Source organism: Abramis brama (genome assembly GCF_963993115.1).
Source record: "Abramis brama genome assembly, chromosome: 5".
In the NCBI taxonomy this organism is placed as follows: Eukaryota; Metazoa; Chordata; class Actinopteri; order Cypriniformes; family Leuciscidae; genus Abramis; species Abramis brama.
The window spans coordinates 24,846,432-24,866,033 of NC_139967.1; the positions used below are offsets into that span (position 1 = coordinate 24,846,432).

General features: G+C 35.5%; 1 protein-coding gene across 4 annotated transcripts in view; it reads left to right on the forward strand.

Annotated features, from left to right (window-relative positions):
• The first annotated feature begins 1,965 nt into the window (after positions 1–1,965).
• The window catches only part of LOC311083311 (uncharacterized protein), a 50,902-nt gene continuing 33,265 nt past the window's right edge, over positions 1,966–19,602 (forward strand). The window contains exons 1-5 of one of the 4 annotated variants that reach the window (XR_014606270.1): positions 1,966–2,063; positions 17,343–17,522; positions 17,617–17,804; positions 18,263–18,290; positions 18,456–18,725. Coding sequence is in view for 3 of the 4 variants with exons in the window: in XM_084114752.1 (XP_083970878.1) it covers positions 2,057–2,063; positions 17,343–17,522; positions 17,617–17,804; positions 18,263–18,290; positions 18,456–18,637 (585 nt within the window). In the remaining variant the exon portion in view is untranslated. Of the gene's footprint in view, positions 2,064–3,970; positions 4,097–12,278; positions 12,383–17,342; positions 17,523–17,616; positions 17,805–18,262; positions 18,291–18,455; positions 19,029–19,602 lie in introns of those variants that run through there. The other 3 variants (XM_084114752.1, XM_084114754.1, XM_084114753.1) reach the window with 3 other exon arrangements.

The window sequence follows — 19,602 nt, forward strand, 5'->3', positions numbered from 1 at the left end:
TAAAATGGATCAGGTGATCCTGGATAGCAAAACATGGGATTTCCAAATCCGGATCAATTTGATCCAGATTACATTTTTTGAAAAACTGGGCCCTGGAGAGCCATGATCGGCCGGCTAAAACAGTTCTTGGCTTATTCGCCGGGGCCCACTAGATGGCCCCAGTAGACTTGCAGCCTGTCTTACATTTATTATACTCTACTACTACATTATATTTAAATAACACAAGAATTAAGCTGCTAAAGATCTGCTAAAAAATATAGGCTACAAGTGCATTATTTAGAGAAAAGTAGCCTATAATCATTGAGCTCTCACATGGATTATTTTTCACAGAGCAGTATAATTTTGGCTAACAAAACTGACATTTTTAATTAGTCAGTTGGCTAACTGTCAGCAGATCAGATGATGATGATGATTATAGCATGCTACTAAATATAACTTAAAAAACTGAACTTTAACTTTTATGATTTAATAAGTTAAGTATTTAATAAGTTAAAGTTCAATGTTTTAAGTTACACTGACGCATATAAGGAAGGAACATTTTATCTTACTGAAGTTGAGTTCCTGAAGTTACAACACTCTCTGTCTCTGAAGATAAACTGATTCTGTATGTCCTTTCATTTTCATGACTTTCAGATATCCCAATGGAAGATTTGTAAGAACTTGTTAAATCATTTGTAAATGTGTTTATGAGATGTTAAAACAGGATGGGTTAAAGGTTAAACAGATTGGAACATGAGTTTATTTTGGATAAAAAAACCCAACCCAGAGAATTGGGTCCAGCTAATTATTTAGGTCACAGGTTCTTTTTGAGCTTTGCACTTTCTAAATTGTTGTAGGCCTGTTTTCATTTTATTAAGTGTATGAAAGAGAACTTGAGTAGGCCTATACAATAATAAAGTAACACAATTAATCTTTTGTTAAAATCCATACAGTAGGCTATTACACACCTTAAAGGGATAGTTCAGCCAAAAATGATATTAAACCCATGATTTACTCACCCTCAAGCCGTTCGAGATGCATATGTCAATCATTTTTCAGACGAACACATTTTCAGTTATTTTAGAAAATGTCTTCGATCTTTCAGTGGTTATAATGTCAAGTTACGGGGTCCACCTCCTTCAAGTCCCAAAAATGTGCATGCATCCTTCACAAAAGTAATCCATCCGGCTCCAGGGGGATAAACGAAGGCCTTCTGAGGGTAATCCGTGCGGTTTTGTCGTAAAAATATACATATTTAAAACTTTATAAACGAAAATAACTGGCTTCCGATAACGGTCGACGCGCGTTCACGGGAGATGGATGCCGGCGTATGACGTAGGACGTAGCGTTTGATTTAGCTATACTTCGTTCTACGTCACGACGCTTCCTACGCTACGTCCTACGTCATACACCGGCATCCATCTCCCGTGAACGCGCGCCGACCATTACCGGAAGCCAGTTATTTTCGTTTATAAAGTTTTAAATATGTATATTTTTACGACAAAACCGCACGGATTACCGTCAGAAGGCCTTCGTTTATCCCCCTGGAACCGGATGGATTACTTTTTTGAAGGATGCATGCACATTTTTGGGACTTGAAGGAGGTGGACCCCGTAACTTGACATTATAACCACTGAAAGATCGAAGACATTTTCTAAAATAACTGAAAATGTGTTCGTCTGAAAAATGATTGACATATGCATCTCGAACGGCTTGAGGGTGAGTAAATCATGGGTTTAATATCATTTTTGGCTGAACTATCCCTTTAACTTACAACTATAGGCTAACTATTAAATGATTTAATAAAATATTTATTTTCTACTATTATTATGTAGGCTAATGTAATGTAATTATTATGTATGTAATTATTATTATTGTAAGCAGTAGCCTAATTATAAAACAGACGCATACAGCCTATTGTGCTGTAACTGATTTTTAGGCGTTTATTTGCGCATTAGAGTCAAAACGAAACTGAAAGAACATTAAGCTTGAATCAACCAAAAATGAAAGTTTTGCTCAATGACTCAGGATTCAGCGCTCAGACCTCACGCAGCCCTTTCAGCCTCTGAAGAAGAAGATGTACAGTAAGTAGCTGTTGGCTATGTCCTTCATTATGCCTTATTTTATGTATTTTTTTATCCCACTGGAACTTTACCTGGTTATTTGTGAATGAGATTTTAAAGTGCATAGGCCTATCACATAACTGTAAAATACAAATGGATGGAAATCTTCCACCAATGTTTTGGCCGAAATGATATATGGATCAGAAATATTGTAAGATTGGTCCGTGTCGCTTCAGTTTTTTTAATACCAAAAATGCAATAGGGGAGAGCGGGGCACAAAGTAACGCTTTTTGACTTTCTCAGTTTGTGTAAATCTACTTATGGTTCAGAGTATTTATTTTTTCCCACATTCATTTCCCACAAGTCTACTACAATTATGTGTTTTTGTTTTATCAATACAGTATATACTTTTTTCTTGATATACCCCGAAAGAATGGAAGTGAAATGTGACAACATGCCCCATAGGTGGGGTACATTGTAACATGTGGAGGGGCACATTGTAACATGACCATATGACAGCTTAAAATGTTATCTGATCTAATAAAAAAAAATATACAAAACAAACTAAAATATTTTCTAAATAAAATACAATTAAAAAACTTTTTCATATAAAATAATGGCAATTAAATATAAACTCTTTTTTGAGTTTTGACTACGAACACATGAAAACACAGCTATACAACATAGTTCAAAACATAAATAATTAGTAATTTCTGAACATTGACTCTCAGTCTTTATTCACCTTTTCCTCACGTTTTCTCAATAAAATTAATAAAAGTATAGAATATAATAGCATATTTCTAATAGGGGCACATTGTAACGCAGTGTTACAACATGCCCCCGCCTGCACAACTGGCATTTAAACCCTGCTAGTGTCTTCTGCTAGTTAGCGAAGCATTAAATAACTATCTCAACTGTTAAATAACATCTTGGAGATTAAAATAATATCAGATTTGTCTTATTTTAAAGGGGTGGTAAAACGCCTTTTTTCGAAGGCTTGATTGTGTTTGTGGGGTGCACTGTAACATGTGTTCATGCTTCGTTTAAAAAAATTCGCATTATTTTTCACTTATTTAACCATTATTCTACACTACTCTGTCCCTCCTTGTAAAAACGGTCTAAAGATTCCGGGTTCTATGAAGCCCCCCCTTCAAAATACGCAATGGGCTCAGATTGGTTAGCTGGCCCAGTGTGTTGTGATTCGCTAACCGCCAAGTGCACGTTGTTCGGAAACGTCACGCCCCATTATCTTTACCGGTAGTTTGTAGTGATGGCAAAATCGAGGCCTCGTGAACCAATGAAACAGTTGAACCAAATGTGCCATATTGTTTCGAGGCTTCGAATCAATCCGACACCCGTCTCAACGGTGACACCTAGTGGTCACTTGCAGGTGTTGATCTGAAACAACCTTGACGAGCCATTAAAAAAATGTGTTGTTTTTTTATTATTATAATGTCCTAATATGTGAAGCTTGTAACCTATAGGCTCCTCACTGTGCATAATGTTATTTTGGTCATGAAAAATGAATATTAATAAAATAAATCAAGCCACAATGTCTCACTTTTTTAGAGATTTTTATTCAAAAATATTAATTTATCTGCTGTGGAAGGACTTAGCCTACTTCTTTTTTTACAGATAATTTCTCCAGCCTTTGAAAAAATCCTCTCACAAAAACCCACGAGGTCAAAATGCGTTTATTTCACTTTTATACAGATGTGCGATTGTGTGGTCTGTTCCCGACCGTTCCAATCAAACGCTGATTCGGCGGACCACACCTGATGAAACACTTAGTGGCTTCGTTTGGTCATAGTCACGTGACATGGGTGTTTCGAATCACGCTTCGGATCAGTGTTTCGACACATCTGCGCTTCGGGATCTCGCAAAGCTTCGGAACGACTGTTTCGCTTCAGCCATCCTTAGTAGTTTGTGCTTCAGTAAACAACGGCGTCAATATTGCCATACCAGTTTGAGCCCGAATCAGACCCAGAGAATGTTAGTGGAGAGGATCGAGCAGAACCTGTTCAAAAACGGCTGTTAAAGGACGTTTCAGAAAGGTATGTTTTTAAGACTGCAGATCGCTATATGACACTGTTACTTTTGTATATTTAGAACGATTGTAGCTAAATATCTGTCGCCTGAACTATTAATCCAATACGAACACTAAACATTGGCTTTACAACAGTAGCCAAATCAAACACAAAACCATGTTTAGCATGCCTGTAGATAAACAAGCATGTAGATAAACAATACATAAAAGCTATAATCAAAGAATAATTTACACTGATCACATAAACGACAACACAACAACCACAAACATTCCAAGTTCGCTGCGCTGGTGATATTAAACAGAAGTTTGTATGTGTTTGTCGGATAAGTATGAATTAACGTTAGCATTTAACAAACTGGTTTGTGGAGCCAAACAGCGTTGTCCTTCGTTTACTTCCTTGCTACAACGTACAATTAACAATACGAACTATTACAGGAAAACACAACGCCGAAAAAGAAATCATACTTGCAGGTTGTGGCCCGTAAACAGTTTCTGTTTTTAAAGTTGGAACTGCTCCATCTAGCCGTTGTGCGAATCCTTCATCGGAGGAGGGGTTTATGTAAATATTGGGCTTAGTGATGTCAGCAAGCCCGCAGGAATGTCGTGTAGTCCCTACTGGCCGTTTTTTGTAGTTCTTAGAAATGTATTTCTTTAAAAGCAAATATCTCCCTTTGCTTTAAACTTTGAAAGTTGTAACTTTGCAGATGTTGTTTATGCTCAAACAGCAACATTACACACTAACTAAAGTTAGAAAAGTGAAATCGTGTTTTACCACCCCTTTAAATAAACACAAAAAATAGAGATGAAAAATTAACTTAAGAAATTTACTTTTGCTATGGTTTAATAAATGTCTATGGATATCTTCCAAAAAATAATTTTGGCGGATTTTTTTTTCTATATAGTGTTGATATGGCAACTAGTAAATACACAAAGTTTCGTCATCCAAACATGTGTGGAAGTATTTAAAACAAGCGTGTTACAACTAACCCCGCGTTAGGTTGTGCCCCGCGCTCCCCTACAAAAATGAAAAATTGAAATCAGACGTTCATTTTTTTTCTTCATCTTTTTTTGTGTAGCTACTTCATCAGTAGATACGTTTGCTAAGTTGTGACTTCAGAAAGCCAGGAAATCTAACCGATTTTCTATTTTTCCAGCTTTGGTCTTGTAATTTGTGACGTGGGCTGTATAGCACGGGGGTGTGGCTGTGGACGACCTTTTTCACCTGAAGTGCCATAGTTTTTATTCCCTCAGACGGTCCTCGGTCATTTCTGACCGAAGCATTTTCTGTTTTGAATTTCTAAAAATCACAGTTTCAGAGGTCATGATCCGAGCATGCTAAGTGGTCGTAAAAAAAATAGTAACGATTTTGGTCTTTGGTCAAAAATGACCGACCCATAGGAAATGAATGGGAAATTCTTCGAATTTTTGTGTGTACAATCTACAAATCGGCCACAATCCTAAAAAAAGTACACAGCTGTAAAGGGGTGACACTCTACAACATCAAGAGTGCAAAAAAGACACACCCACCCACACACACACACACACATGGGTCAATGACGTATAAGGATTTTCAACAGGCCAATTTTAAAATACAAAAAAAAAAAAATAACTGTTGCAATTGTTGAAACATTAAGGATGCTGTGTACACCTAAATTCATTTTAAAAATTGAATTTAAGTGATTTTAGTGTTTTTTCATCTAGATGAATTGTCCGTAGCCTTAAAAAATGTCATGTGGTGCGACCGTGATTTATCTTAAAATTAATTAATTTCCTTAACATGCTTAATTATTTTTTTACAAGTTCTTAGTAATTAAAGTGTTTAGAAACCAAGTATTTGCATTTCTTTTGAGTTTTTGTAAATAATGATCTCATTTTTTGTTCTATAATTTCTGAGTTGCCTTCTTAAATCTAATTAACAGACTTATTTTTCCTGTAAATTACATAAAACTGATAGAAATGTTTTAAATATATAATTTACTTAGCATACTGTATCAGTGATTCATATTTCAGCCACAGAAATAAGATATTTTATTTTAAATTTAATACAGTGATTTCTTTTATTGGTCGCACCACATGATAAGTGGTCGCTCCAAATGACACGAAGACCTTATATAGTTAAAAATCTATTTAAAGAGATCAATGAACAATGCATAGAAATAAAGATCATGTTTTATATTTTGTAAATGTCCTACCATAAATTTATAAACATTTATTTTTGTGAGTGAATATAGCAATATCGCAAACATAAATGGACAACTTTAAAGGCGATTTTCTCAATGTTTCGATTTTGTTGCACCCTCAGATTCCAGATTTTCAGATCTTAACAAATCATACATCAATAGAAAGCTTATTTATTCAGCTTTCATATGATGTATAAATCTCAATTTCAAAAAAATTGACCCATGTGACATTGACCCATTAAATGGTTTTGTGGTCTAGGGTTACATATTAGAATTATTTCTGAAGGATCATGTGACACTAAAGACTGGATTAACGATGCTGAAAATTCAGCTTTGATCATAGGAATAAATTACAGTTTACTATATATTCACATAGAAAACAGATATTTTAAACTGTAATAATATTTCACTCTTCTCCTATCAAGGTACTCTGCTTTTGCTGCAGAGTCAGAATTTTTTCGCTTGGCAGTGGCATCTGGTAAAATAGATTAAAATAGTTTTAAATAAATAAATAGGCAATAATAAATACACTACTAATAAATGCATCATTACTAAACTGAAATTACATGCTTTAATTTGTTTTGTTGTTGCATTTTTCTCATATTGTACAAAGAGTAAACACAAACTGTCTGAAATATATAAAAAATATCCCAAATTGCATAAAAATCTATTCCAAATGATACTAAAGTAAAGTACTTTTTTATATAAACCGTCAATTGAATATAAAAGCATAAAACTGCCAATCTAGGACATATATCTATCATGGAAAACAGTCTGCAGTGGTCGCACCACATGATATTTGGTCGCACCACATGATATTTTCAAATTCAGTCAAAATTTACAGGCACATAATTGGCCACCTAAACAAAACAAGCTAGCTTGCCAAAAAAGGTCACTATGAAATTTATAATAAAAATATATATTTGTAGAAATAACTTTAATATTTTTTTTTTTTTTAGGTCATACCACATGACATCCAAATGTGGCAACTACATACCAACCATTACAAAGGTTTATTTTTTTTCCCAATTTGAGATAATTACAAACCTGCTTGCTGCTTCCATGGGTCCTTGGTAAATTGGTTTATGATGTAACTTCCTGTGTTTGAATAGTTTTCAACATAAAAGTCCCAAAATGGTAGTTCCTTGATGGTCGCACCACATGATATTTCATAAAATGGACATCATCGAAGTTTGTTTGTATATTATGATGGAAATATAAATACAAATGCTTTGATTTTTTTTTTAAAGGATTACAAAACATTTTGGAAATCATGCCAAATAATGCAGAATATAAATTTGAATAAATTCAGAGTAATTTCAAAGACGTTTTGGCCGGACGGTCGCACCACATGATGTTTTGACACTTTAAATAAAAAAAATAACAAATAAGTAAAGGTTTTTGAAAAGTTAAAGTGAGTACATACATGGGAGAGGTACTATAAATATACAGTATCTTTTTATGCATTTAAACCCATTTTTGCCTGAAAAAATGCAATCGGACAGAAAATTTAGGCGTCACGTCATTGACCCACATACAAACACACTTTTATACACATACACACCAATAAATTTTGATTACAAAAAATCTGTTTTGAATTTTTAAAAATCACAGCTTCATCGGAATGTTACAAAACATTTATGGCATTAGGTATGTGAACACACAAAAAAAATTAGGTCATGATCAGAGCATGCTAAGTCGTCGTAAAAAAAATTGTCACACTTGTGGTCTTCGGTCAAAAATGACCCCCATAGGAAATGAATGGGAAATTGACAAAAAAAAAAAAAAAAAAAAAAAAAAAAAAAAAATTACGTAAAGTATTTTTGAGAGCTAATTGAATGAATTGCATTTTTTTGTTACAAATTCTGTAAAAAAAAAAAAAAAAAGTAAATGTGTCCATAAACAGCTGGGGAATTCACATGCCTCTCCATAGAGAGCTGTACATGCCATCTAGTGGTTACACCATGGTTCTACGCTTTCTCTCCATACTCTCACCAGATGGTGCTAATCTGCTTAAAACATTTTTTTTTGAAGGCCTAGACTCTATATTAAACTAAAATACTGCATTAAATTTTTATTTTTTTTAAATACATATATATATATATATATATATATATATATATAATTTTTATTATTATTTTCAATGGCAAAAATAGACCATACATATTACATAAATATTAATAAATTCAATAAAATTCTCTCAAAATACAAAACTAAAAAATATATATTATAGAACAAAAATAAATTGCATTGGTTTTACTGGGATGGAGGAAGTTTCATTTTTAGGTGTCTGGTCACTTCTGACCGGGAAGGCCCAGGATGTGACTCAGAAAGGAAGACTGTCTGAGGGTTAATATAATAAATGTGCTAAATATAAGGCAGTCACGGACTGGTTATCGCGAGCAGCCGGGAAAAGTGGAATTTGGCACATTTCCCATCTTATTTGTATTTACCTACTTATTTGTTATTAATCAATTTTATTAATATACTTACACACTTGGTCAGGGGTCTCATTTATAAAACTGTGCGTAGGAACCTTACTAAAAGTGTACGTGCGCCTGAAAGCCAAAAATGACCTACGCAAAAAAATATTCAGACTTATAAAACCGTTCGTACGCCAGAACCTGCGCAGAATTCACTTTATAAATCCCAGTCAGCGGAAGATTGTGCGCACATGCGTCTCCACCCCGAAATAACCATATATGGAGCTTACAACGCCTAGTTTTACTATGCATATCCTCATCTGCATATCATTTGCATATGATTATTCATCCACGTGACAAGACACATTACATTAATAAAAATCATGTACTTGCCTATCCTTGTCTTGTTTTTGAATACATAAATCAAATAGTGTAAAATACATTTCATCTTTTCCACTGGCCGAATAGTATTTTTAATTGATTTATATTTTTAATGGAAACAGCCTTGGGCATTATTTGCACGAAACTATTTTCTCAGACAATCTTGTATTATCATGATAAGCAATTATCTCTGTTAAAACATTAAAACACAGCACACTACAGGAAAAGTGTTCAAAAACATCGCATCCACAACACATATTTCTATTGATTGAATTTGAATATAAAAAATGTTGTAACTTCTCAGTAGCCTAATGATTTCATGTTTAATTGTTCTCCATTAATTTGAATGGCATATTTAATCTAAATGTTTATATCAGAAGTAAAACATAGTTTAAATCATTATTTTATTTATTTAAACTGTTATTTGCGTCAGTTTCACTAAACGTCCCAACGCGCTCGCTGGCGCGGACATTTAAGAAGGGATGGATATTTGCTTCAAGTGACAGGCTTGGTGAGTGAAATTATATTTGTATTATCTTGTATTTCTTTAGATTTTCTGTCTAAAAGTGAACAAAAAGACGCTTAACTCCAGCTCACCATCGGTGTCGCCAAACTGCTCCATCTTCAAAACGTTCGTACGCATTTATGCATTTGGCAGACGCTTTTATCCAAAGCGACTTGCATTGCATTTCAAGGGACACATTTACATTCTCGTACGCATGGGTCAGAGTTTGCGTGCAGGTGCGCAATTTTCCCGTCAAGTTTGTTTTTATAAATCACAACTTATGCGTCGGAATATACCCCAGGGGCCTCATTTATAACCGTTGCGTACGCACAAAACAGGCCCTGAAAGAGGCGTACGCCACTTCCGACGCATAAATTGTGATTTATAAAAACAAACTTGACGGGAAAATTTGCGCACCTGCACGCAAACTCTGACCCATGCGTACGTACGAACGTTTTGGAGATGGAGCAGTTTGGCGACGCCGATGGTGAGCTGGAGATTAGTGTCTTTTTGGTTACTTTTAGACAGAAAATCTAAAGAAAATTAAACATCTACAGAAAGATAATACAAATATAATTTCACTCACCAAGCCTGTCACTTGAAGCAAATATCCATGCCTTCTTAAATGTCCGCGCCAGCGAGCGCGTTGAGCCGTTTAGTGAAACTGACGCAGTTTAAATAAATAAAATAATGATTTAAACTATGTTTTACTTCTGATATAAACATTTAGATTAAATATACCATTCAAATTAATGGAGTTAAACACTTAAACATGAAATCATTACTGAGAAGTTACAACATTTTTTATATTCAACAATAGAAATATAAGCCCGGATAAGTTGAATTCACTTAAAAAATTTGAGGAAACCGGTTGCCTTAAAAACTTTAAGTAATGGGTTATGAAAACTTGAGTGCATTTAACTTAAATGCATGAAAGGGTGGACTTATTATTTTAAGTTCAAAACACTGAATGCCAAGTTGATTTCACTTACAATCTCTTGTAATATTATCATGTCATATTAACTCCACTTACTATTTTAAGTTAATGTATTCATTGAATGTGCTAAACTAAAACATTTAAATTAAGACAAATACTTTTTTTTACTGTTTTATTTGAAAACAGCATTAACTTACAGGTTGTTGTCCCCTTATTTAACAACCTTGAATCATAAGCCTGAAACAGTGGCATAATGTGTGTCATTCATGCCCTGAACATTGCATAAAACAAAGCATCATCATGCCAACAAAAACACTTATTGTGCTCAAGCATGTGTACATCATTATCACAACAAATCACTGTCAACAAATCATCTGTTAGGGAAAAGTCCAATGTTACAAACTGTGGCAAACAAATCTGGAACAGTAGTAGAGCCACTTCGAACCCCGTTTTATGCTTCCAGCTGATTTTTCAAAGATTGAATTTTGGGTACCAGCTCACTTCTACCCAGTTTCAGCATTACTTGCTGAATAAAGTTGAAAGTGTTTTTCATGCACTTGGGGTAGTCCAGGTACAGGGCATATATCATTCCGAAAAGAACAGAAGGCCTGAGAACCATTACCACAGACCCTTCCAAGATGATCCCTACTCTGGATGGGTTGAGCTGGGTATTTTCTTGACCAAGACAGAGAATTCCCACTGGAGTTTCAATGTATGAGTCCTTGTCAGTTACATCCTAACAGTGAAAGAAGAACATAAACATGCCAGTTAGACAATGGTGTTTTGTCCACCAAAAATAACCTGTGACTGTTTATAATGAAAATCATTGTACAATATAAACCACACTTAAAGTAATTTATATTAAAAGGACAATAACGGTCTTGAATTTTTATCAAATGCCATATTCGGATCTGTACAGGTTGCAACACTTTGCCCAAAATATGGAGTTTACCCACTTTCAGTCACAGTCGTGCTGAAACATTTTTTTTTATGACTCTCAGTACCTTTCACCTTAATTGTTTTTGTTTTTTTTACAATACCAGTTGAAAGTAACACACACAATAAGATATTTGATGACTGGAGCAACCAGAATCTAACAAGTGCAATCAGAACTCCCCATTTGAGTTTTAGACCCAAAAACAATTTCACAAGTTCCAACCGGTGACAGTAAAGTCAAAAAAATAATTGGGCAATTGTAAAAGGATTCATACAACCTTAGTTATTGGGAGCAATTTTCTACTTTTTCAATAGGACTGGGACTGAAAGTGGGTAAACTATCGGCCATAAAATAGAGACTTAATGAAGACACTGATGCTGATCAAATAATTCTGAAAATAAATGGCAGTGTTCATTAACAGCTAAAAATGAGACAAAAGGAGCATGCACCTGCAACATTTACAAAAAACAAATTAACTTAAAGAGCATGTCTTGAAGAAGGCAGAAGAATCATCCGCCAAGATGACAGGCAGTCCCCGAAGACATAGGCACCTGATGTCTGTTGGCTCAGTGGTCTGCAAGATAGTGGACACAAGAGTTAAAACATATCTTGCTAAGGATACTCACATCAGGGTTTCCCATACATTCATTAATTTGTGGTGGCCCGCCACAATATCAACGCTGACCGCCACAGATTGATTCAGATTTTTTAACTATTTAATATGGATAAAATTGTATTTTATTGTAGAGCTGCGCGCAGCTTGCTCCCTCCCTCCCTCTCTCACAAACTGACAACGGAGGCACGAATAGCCCCTCCTCTTCGAGCATCTGAATCAAAACATGAGCATGCGTTAGTTAGAGGACGGATTGTTGCCGGTGCTTAATGCTTATTCCCCCAGCGAAGATTCCAGAATCAATCCGGAGTTGAATGGTTAGTAATGAACACTGTTGCTCAACATAACTCTGAGAATTTAGTCTATGTTAAACGCTGTCGCGTTTCCATTACAGATTCGTGCAAAACTTTTGCGATTTTTTTCTAAATGATAAAAAACTATTGCGAAATGATGGCGTTTCCATTTACCAATGTTATGCGACTAAAACAAACAAAAAAAAAATTCCTCTCGCGATCAGTCATTCCAAAAATCATGGCAACGGACGTTGGTAGGTTTATATATATATCACAGCCACCAGACTAGACATTATTATTATTATCTCCAGGTTCAGGTTGGTGTGTGTTGGTTTTTGTCCACCTCAATCTCCAGGTGTGTGTGTGTGTGTGTGTCTGAGTCTGTGTGTCCACCTCCAGGTCGGTGTGTGTGTGTGTGTGTGTGTGTGAGCCTGTGTGTGTCTGAGTCTGTGTTTGAGTGTGTGTCTGTGTTTGAATCTGTGTGTGTGAGTCTTTTTGATTGTGTGAGTGTGTGTGAGCCTGTGTTTGAGTCTGTGTGTGTGTCCACCTCCAGGTCGGTGTGTGTGTGTGTGAGCCTGTGTGTGTCTGAGTCTGTGTTTGAGTGTGAGCCTGTGTTTGAGTGTGTGTGTGTGTGTGTGTGTGTGTGTGTGTGTGTGTGTTTGAATCTGTGTATGTGAGTCTTTTTGATTGTGTGAGCTTGAGTGTGAGTTTGAGTGTGTGTGTGTGTGTGTGTGTGTGTGTGTGTGTGTGAGTTTGAGTGTGTGTGTGTGTGAGTTTGAGTGTGTGTGAGTTTGAGTGTGTGTCTGAGAACAAGACTCAGCAAACCCACATGACAGACAGCAAAATTTAACTGGTGCATCTGGTTGCTGCTGATCAGGAGTTTTGGTGTGAAGGCGGGATAAATTAGATTTATAGATTAATAGATTAATAGATTACTCAGAAAGAAAGAAAGATAGTTAGTTAGAAAGAAAGAAAGATAGTTAGTTAGAAAGATAGATAGATTAGTTAGAAAGAAAGATAGATAAGTTAGTTAGTTAGAAAGATAGATAGATTAGTTAAAAAGAAAGAAAGATTGTTAAGTTAGTTAGAAAGATAGATTAGTAAGAAAGAAAGATAAGTTAGTTAGAAAGATAGATTAGTAAGAAAGAAAGATAAGTTAGTTAGAAAGATAGATTTGTAAGAAAGAAAGAAAGATATATAAGTTAGTTAGAAAGATAGATGGATTAGTAAGAAAGAAAGATAGATAAGTTAGTTAGAAAGATAGATAGATTAGTAAGAAAGATAGATAAGTTAGTTAGAAAGATAGATAGCTTAGTAAGAAAGAAAGAAAGATATATAAGTTAGTTAGAAAGATAGATTAGTAAGAAAGAAAGATAAGTTAGTTAGAAAGATAGATTAGTAAGAAAGAAAGATAAGTTAGTTAGAAAGATAGACTCGTAAGAAAGAAAGAAAGATATATAAGTTAGTTAGAAAGATAGATGGATTAGTAAGAAAGAAAGATAGATAAGTTAGTTAGAAAGATAGATAGATTAGTAAGAAAGATAGATAAGTTAGTTAGAAAGATAGATAGCTTAGTAAGAAAGAAAGAAAGATATATAAGTTAGTTAGAAAGATAGATAGCTTAGTAAGAAAGAAAGATATATAAGTTAGTTAGAAAGATAGATTCGTAAGAAAGAAAGAAAGAAAGATAGATAAGTTAGTTAGAAAGATAGATAGATTAGTTAGAAAGAAAGATAAGTTAGTTAGATAGATAGATAGATTAGTTAAAAAGAAATATATATAAGTTAGTTAGAAAGATAGATAGATTAGTTAGAAAGAAAGAAAGATAGATAAGTTAGTTAGAAAGATAGATTAGTAAGAAATAAAGATAAATAGATAGATAGAGAGAGATAGATAGATAGATAGATAAAGGTTTGAAGATAGATGGATTAGTTAGAAAGAAAGAAAGATAAGTTAGTTAGAAAGATAGATAGATTAGTAAGAAATAAAGACAGATAGATAGATAGAATAACTAGAATGTACATTTCCTGAAGAAAATGTGAAGTGGTGCTTGCAGATGCTAACACAATTAACATGTTGTGATACCATGATATACCACGTTTTAGCATTATTTACCGCAATTTACAATGTTTCTAAGATGATTTACTACGATTTACCACATTCCAGCATGATTTACTATGATTAACATGTTGTTAGAATGATGTTACCATGATTAGCATGTTGTTAATGGTGTTCTGGGTGGTTGCTATGGTGTTGCTAGGCGGTTGCTAAGGTATTCTGGGTGGTTGCTAGGCGGTTGCTAGGGTGTTCTGGGTGGTTGCTATGCTGTTGCTAGGTGGTTGCTAAGGTATTCTGGTTGGTTGCTAGGGTGTTCTGGGTGGTTGCTAGGCGGTTGCTAGGGTGTTCTGGGTGGTTGCTATGGTGTTGCTAGGCGGTTGCTAGGGTATTCTGGGTGGTTGCTATGGTGTTGCTAAGCGGTTGCTAGGGTGTTCTGGGTGGTTGCTATGCTGTTGCTAGGTGGTTGCTAGGGTATTCTGGTTGGTTGCAAGGGTGTTCTGGCTGGTTGCTAGGCAGTTGCTAGGGTGTTTTGGTTGGTTGCTAGGCTAAGGTATTCAGGGTGGTTGATATGGTGTTACTAGGTGGTTGGTAGTTGTCACAGATGGTTACTATGGAGTTTTTATAGAACTCTTAGATTGATTTAGCACTTAACTAATCGCTATTAGCATGTAGCTATTCACTGTTAGCATGTGTAGCATGTTGGAAGTGCTGTTTGCTAGCATGAGCCAAAAGAGCCAAACCTCATCTCTATACAATGTTCTGATACAGAGATATAGGTCTTGCAAAACGGTTGCTAGGGTACTCAAGTTTGGTTGCTATGGAGTTGCTTGGGAGCTGGGAGCTAGATTAAAAAGTTCGTCGAGACAAACTTTAAGTTGGCTTGAGAAAGCCGGACCAGAAAGTTTGAAGAAGTTTGAAGTTTAAAGTAGTTTGAGGTTTAAATTCATTTGAAGTTTAATTAGTTTAAAGTTTAACTTAGTTTGAAGTTTAAATTAGTTTAAAATAGTTTGAAGTTTAAATTAGTTTAAAATAGTTTGAAGTTTAAAGTAGTTTAAAGTCGTTTAAAGCTTAAAGTAGTTTAAAGTTTGAAGTAGTTTAAAATTAAAAAGTTGATAAAGTGTCCTGGGTGGTTGCTAGGTGGTTGCTAGGGTATTCTAGGTGCTTGCTAGGGTGCTGCTAGGCGGTTGCTAGGGTGTTCTGGGCGGTTGTTATGCTGTTGCTAGGCAGTTGCTAGGGTATTCTGGGTGGTTGCTATGGTGTTGCTAGGCGGTTGCTAGGGTATTCTGGGTGGTTGCTAGGGTGTTGCTAGGCGGTTGCTAGGGTGTTCTGGGTGGCTGCTATGCTGTTGAAAGGTTTTGGTGGTTGCTATGGTGTTGCTAGGTGGTTGCTAGGGTGTTCTGGGTGGTTGCTAGGGTGTTGCTAGGCAGTTGCTAGGGTATTCTGAGTGGTTGCTAGGGTGTTGCTAGGAGGTTGCTAAGGTATTTTGGGTGGTTGCTAGGCGGTTGCTAGGGTATTCTGGTTGGTTGCTAGGGTGTTCTGGGCAGTTGCTAGGGTGTTTTGGGTGGTTACTAGGTGGTTGCTAGGCGGTTGCTAAGGTATTCTGGGTGGTTGCTAGGCGGTTGCTAGGGTGTTCTGGGTGGTTGCTATGCTGTTGCTAGGGTGTTCTCGGTGGTTGCTAGGTGGTTGCTAGGGTGTTCTGGGTGTTGCTAGGGTATTCTGGTTGGTTGCTAGGGTGTTCTAGGCGGTTGCTAGGGTATTCTGGGTGGTTGCTAGGCGGTTGCTAGGGTGTTCTGGGTGGTCGCTATGGTGTTGCTAGGCGGTTGCTAAGGTATTCTGGGTGGTTGCTAGGCGGTTGCTAAGGTGTTCTGGGTGGTTGCTATGCTGTTGCTAGGGTGTTCTGGGTGGTTGCTAGGCGGTTGCTAGGGTGTTCTGGGCGGTTGCTATGGTGTTACTAGGTGGTTGGTAGTTGTCACAGATGGTTACTATGGAGTTTTTATAGAGTTCTTAGCATGATCTTGGCATGATTTGGCACTTAACTAATCGCTATTAGCATGTAGCTATTCACTGCTAGCATGTGTAGCATGTTGGAAGTGCTGTTTGCTAGCATGAGTCAAAAGAGCCAAACCTCATCTCTATACGATGTTCTGATGCAGAGATATAGGTCTTGTAAAATGGTTGCTAGGGTACTCAAGTTTGGTTGCTATGGAGTTGCTTGGGAGCTGGGAGCTTTAAACTTAAGAAGTTTAAAGTGGTTTGAAGTTTAAAGTAGTTTACAAGTTTTTGAGTTTATAAGTTTAAATGAGTTTAGAGTGTGTGTGTGTGTGTGTGTGTGTGTTCACACTAGGGTGTGTCTTTAGCTCTCGTTAGCTCTCCAACATTCGCCTCCTCTATAGCACTTAAAAAAAAATCCCACTATCACAGGTTCTATTTATAGAACATTTGTGACCACATCCCAGTGCTGCTTCCTTGTTCCTGCTATAAAGATTAGAACAAGATTTTCAGAGAGAGGTAACTACACAGCAGTTAAAACGAGAGAGCAAAAAAAAACATTTTATAGATAGGCGGGCCAGAGTCCTAAACAAATCATCCATTTGAAAGCATGCAGTAGATCCATACAATAAACAATAAATAAACTGCCAATACAATAAACTGCCAATACAATCCATACAATAAACTGCCAATAATGTAATTTGTTGACCATAAATGCATTCGAAATGCTGACATTTCATATTTAGACTATTTTTTAACAGGAATGAAAACGAGGCTGCATAAGGATTGAAGGATAATGAATTGATTAATAAAATAACATTTTAATGAAAGTTTGTGTTAATGAAAGGCTAAGATGTAACTAGTTAAAATGCTGAATATTCTAAATTGTATTCTGTTCTTCAACTGTTTTATCTTTCCCCTCTTATTTTGGACCCAGTACAGACAATGGATTCTGTTGGAGATGAATTCAAGAGAAGTCTTCGTAATAAAGTATCTGGTCTGAAGGAGGTCAATTCCCCTGAGCGATGTCAATTCATACTGTTTTTCTGCACCATTGTTTCTCGTGCTGGAACTGACATTGACGCTGCAATGAAGTACATTGATCAAGTTACAAATGGTGAAGCCAGATTAATAATAAAACATAATTATTTAAACTTAACCAATTTTTTATTATTTTTTAATGATCCAATTAACAATCCACTGCCCTACAGGTTTCAAGCCAGTCATGGTGATACTCCATTCTACATTTGACCCTGAGAGAATTATCCCAGACAGCAACAATGCTATAAAGGGACATGGCATATTTGCAGTGGACTGTCTGATTTTTGATAACGAATTACTGAGATGTCAGAAGAATGACGATGCAATTGCTAAAGCTGCACAGCACCTCAATTCAAAGGTAGGCATGTTGATCACCATGGACACTTTTCACAAACTGCGATGATGTGTTTCCAGTTATTAAAACGTAAAAATCTAGCAAAGTTTTTATATTTCCGTTTTTTTAAATGTACATTTGTAACACTATACTTTTTTATAAAAAATGAATACAACATAAATACAGGGAGGGAAGATAGGCTAAATCTGACACCTTTTTCTCTTCTGACTGTTGTAATCAATCTCTTTATATATTTTTCTCGTTTAGAAACTTGTGGAAAAGCTATCGTGTATTTTTATTTTATTTTGCTATTGCAACAATCAGGAATGCAATGATCATATTTGCTGTACAGAAGTTTACCCATTCATGATAACTTCCGCTTCTGAAACCAGCAAATGTGTGAAAAGGGTCCAAAGTGAAAGACGAATGTGTGTTTTATTGTAATTAACACAAATATATTCATATATTAATTTCCCTTCCAGAATCTGACTTCATATTATTTCTTGACTAGTAAGTATTCCAAGCTTTACATTCTTCATTCTTCAGTAAAATGTTCACTCTTACCATGCAATATCGTAATTAATTATAGTTATAAAAATAAATGAAGGAATGTGAAGGAATAAAACAAAAACCTATGGTATTATATTTTATATAAGCTGTCTTTCATTCTTGCAGAAGATGGTGGAAATCGAAATCTACCCAGAGACCAGAGTGCTGAAAATGGCAGACTAATCACTTATGGAGACTTAACGCAAAAATTCCTTTGTTGCTCTCGTTCTCGTTGGCTTATTGCTCTTGTTTTGCTTGTTATCCTTATCATCATGTTGGTGATTATTGGATATTTTTCAGCCAAATAGCTTTGTTGTTAATTAATCCAGTGCTAATTAACACGGTCTGCCTCTCATTTAATGAAGAATGAAATTAGCATTTTGTGATTTTCAGCTTGTAACTGTCAGCTGCTCAAATTATCCTATAAACAGAATATCACCAAAACTGCATGTATAGTAGACAGCATGAAGAGAATTAAATTTTGAATATAAATTAGCAGGTAACTGGTTATATGATTATGCTTAGAAATGTCTATGTGAGATGTGTTTCTAGTAAAGAAGTATGCATGAACTTCACTTTTTAAATAAGTGTTTTGTGATTGAATAGTTGAGGCACAAACAGTCAAATGTGCTAATGCTGCATGTCATTGTTCAAAAAACAGCCTAGCCTAAATAAACAGCTGTTTCTTGCCACTTTCTATTCATGTGTTCTTTCATTTTTCCTATTATTTCTGCTTTACTCAGTGGACTATTTCATTTAGCCTACTCCCACATATGCACCCTCAGAACTAAACCAATGTTCTGTAGATTTATAAGTATCTCATTTATTAATTCTTGTCTTGTTGACTGGCCACTTAATAAACTATTTAAAGCTGACAGATAATTGGTTGGAACTGGAACTGGATTTTTTTTTCCCTACTATGGAAGTCAATGGTTCCAGTTAACTGTTTGGTTACTGACATTCTTCAAAATATCTTCCTTTGTGTTCAGCAGAAGAAAGAAATTCATAAAGGTTTGAAACAACTTGAGGGTGAGTATAGGATGACAAGAATTTTCATTTTAAAGTGAACTATCCCTTTAAGGTAGTAGTTGCATCTGTTCAGTTTTTTGAAGGCAACATAGATTCTTTATTGCCTATGATATCCCACAGTATCCTCTGCGTGCGATTTCGTGACAGTTGAGCTGAGGGAAAAAAACTACCTCTAAAAGTTCAGCTGGTGGTCAATTTTTTCCAACTTTTTACTATTTTGAGCAAGAAATTAATATGAATGAAT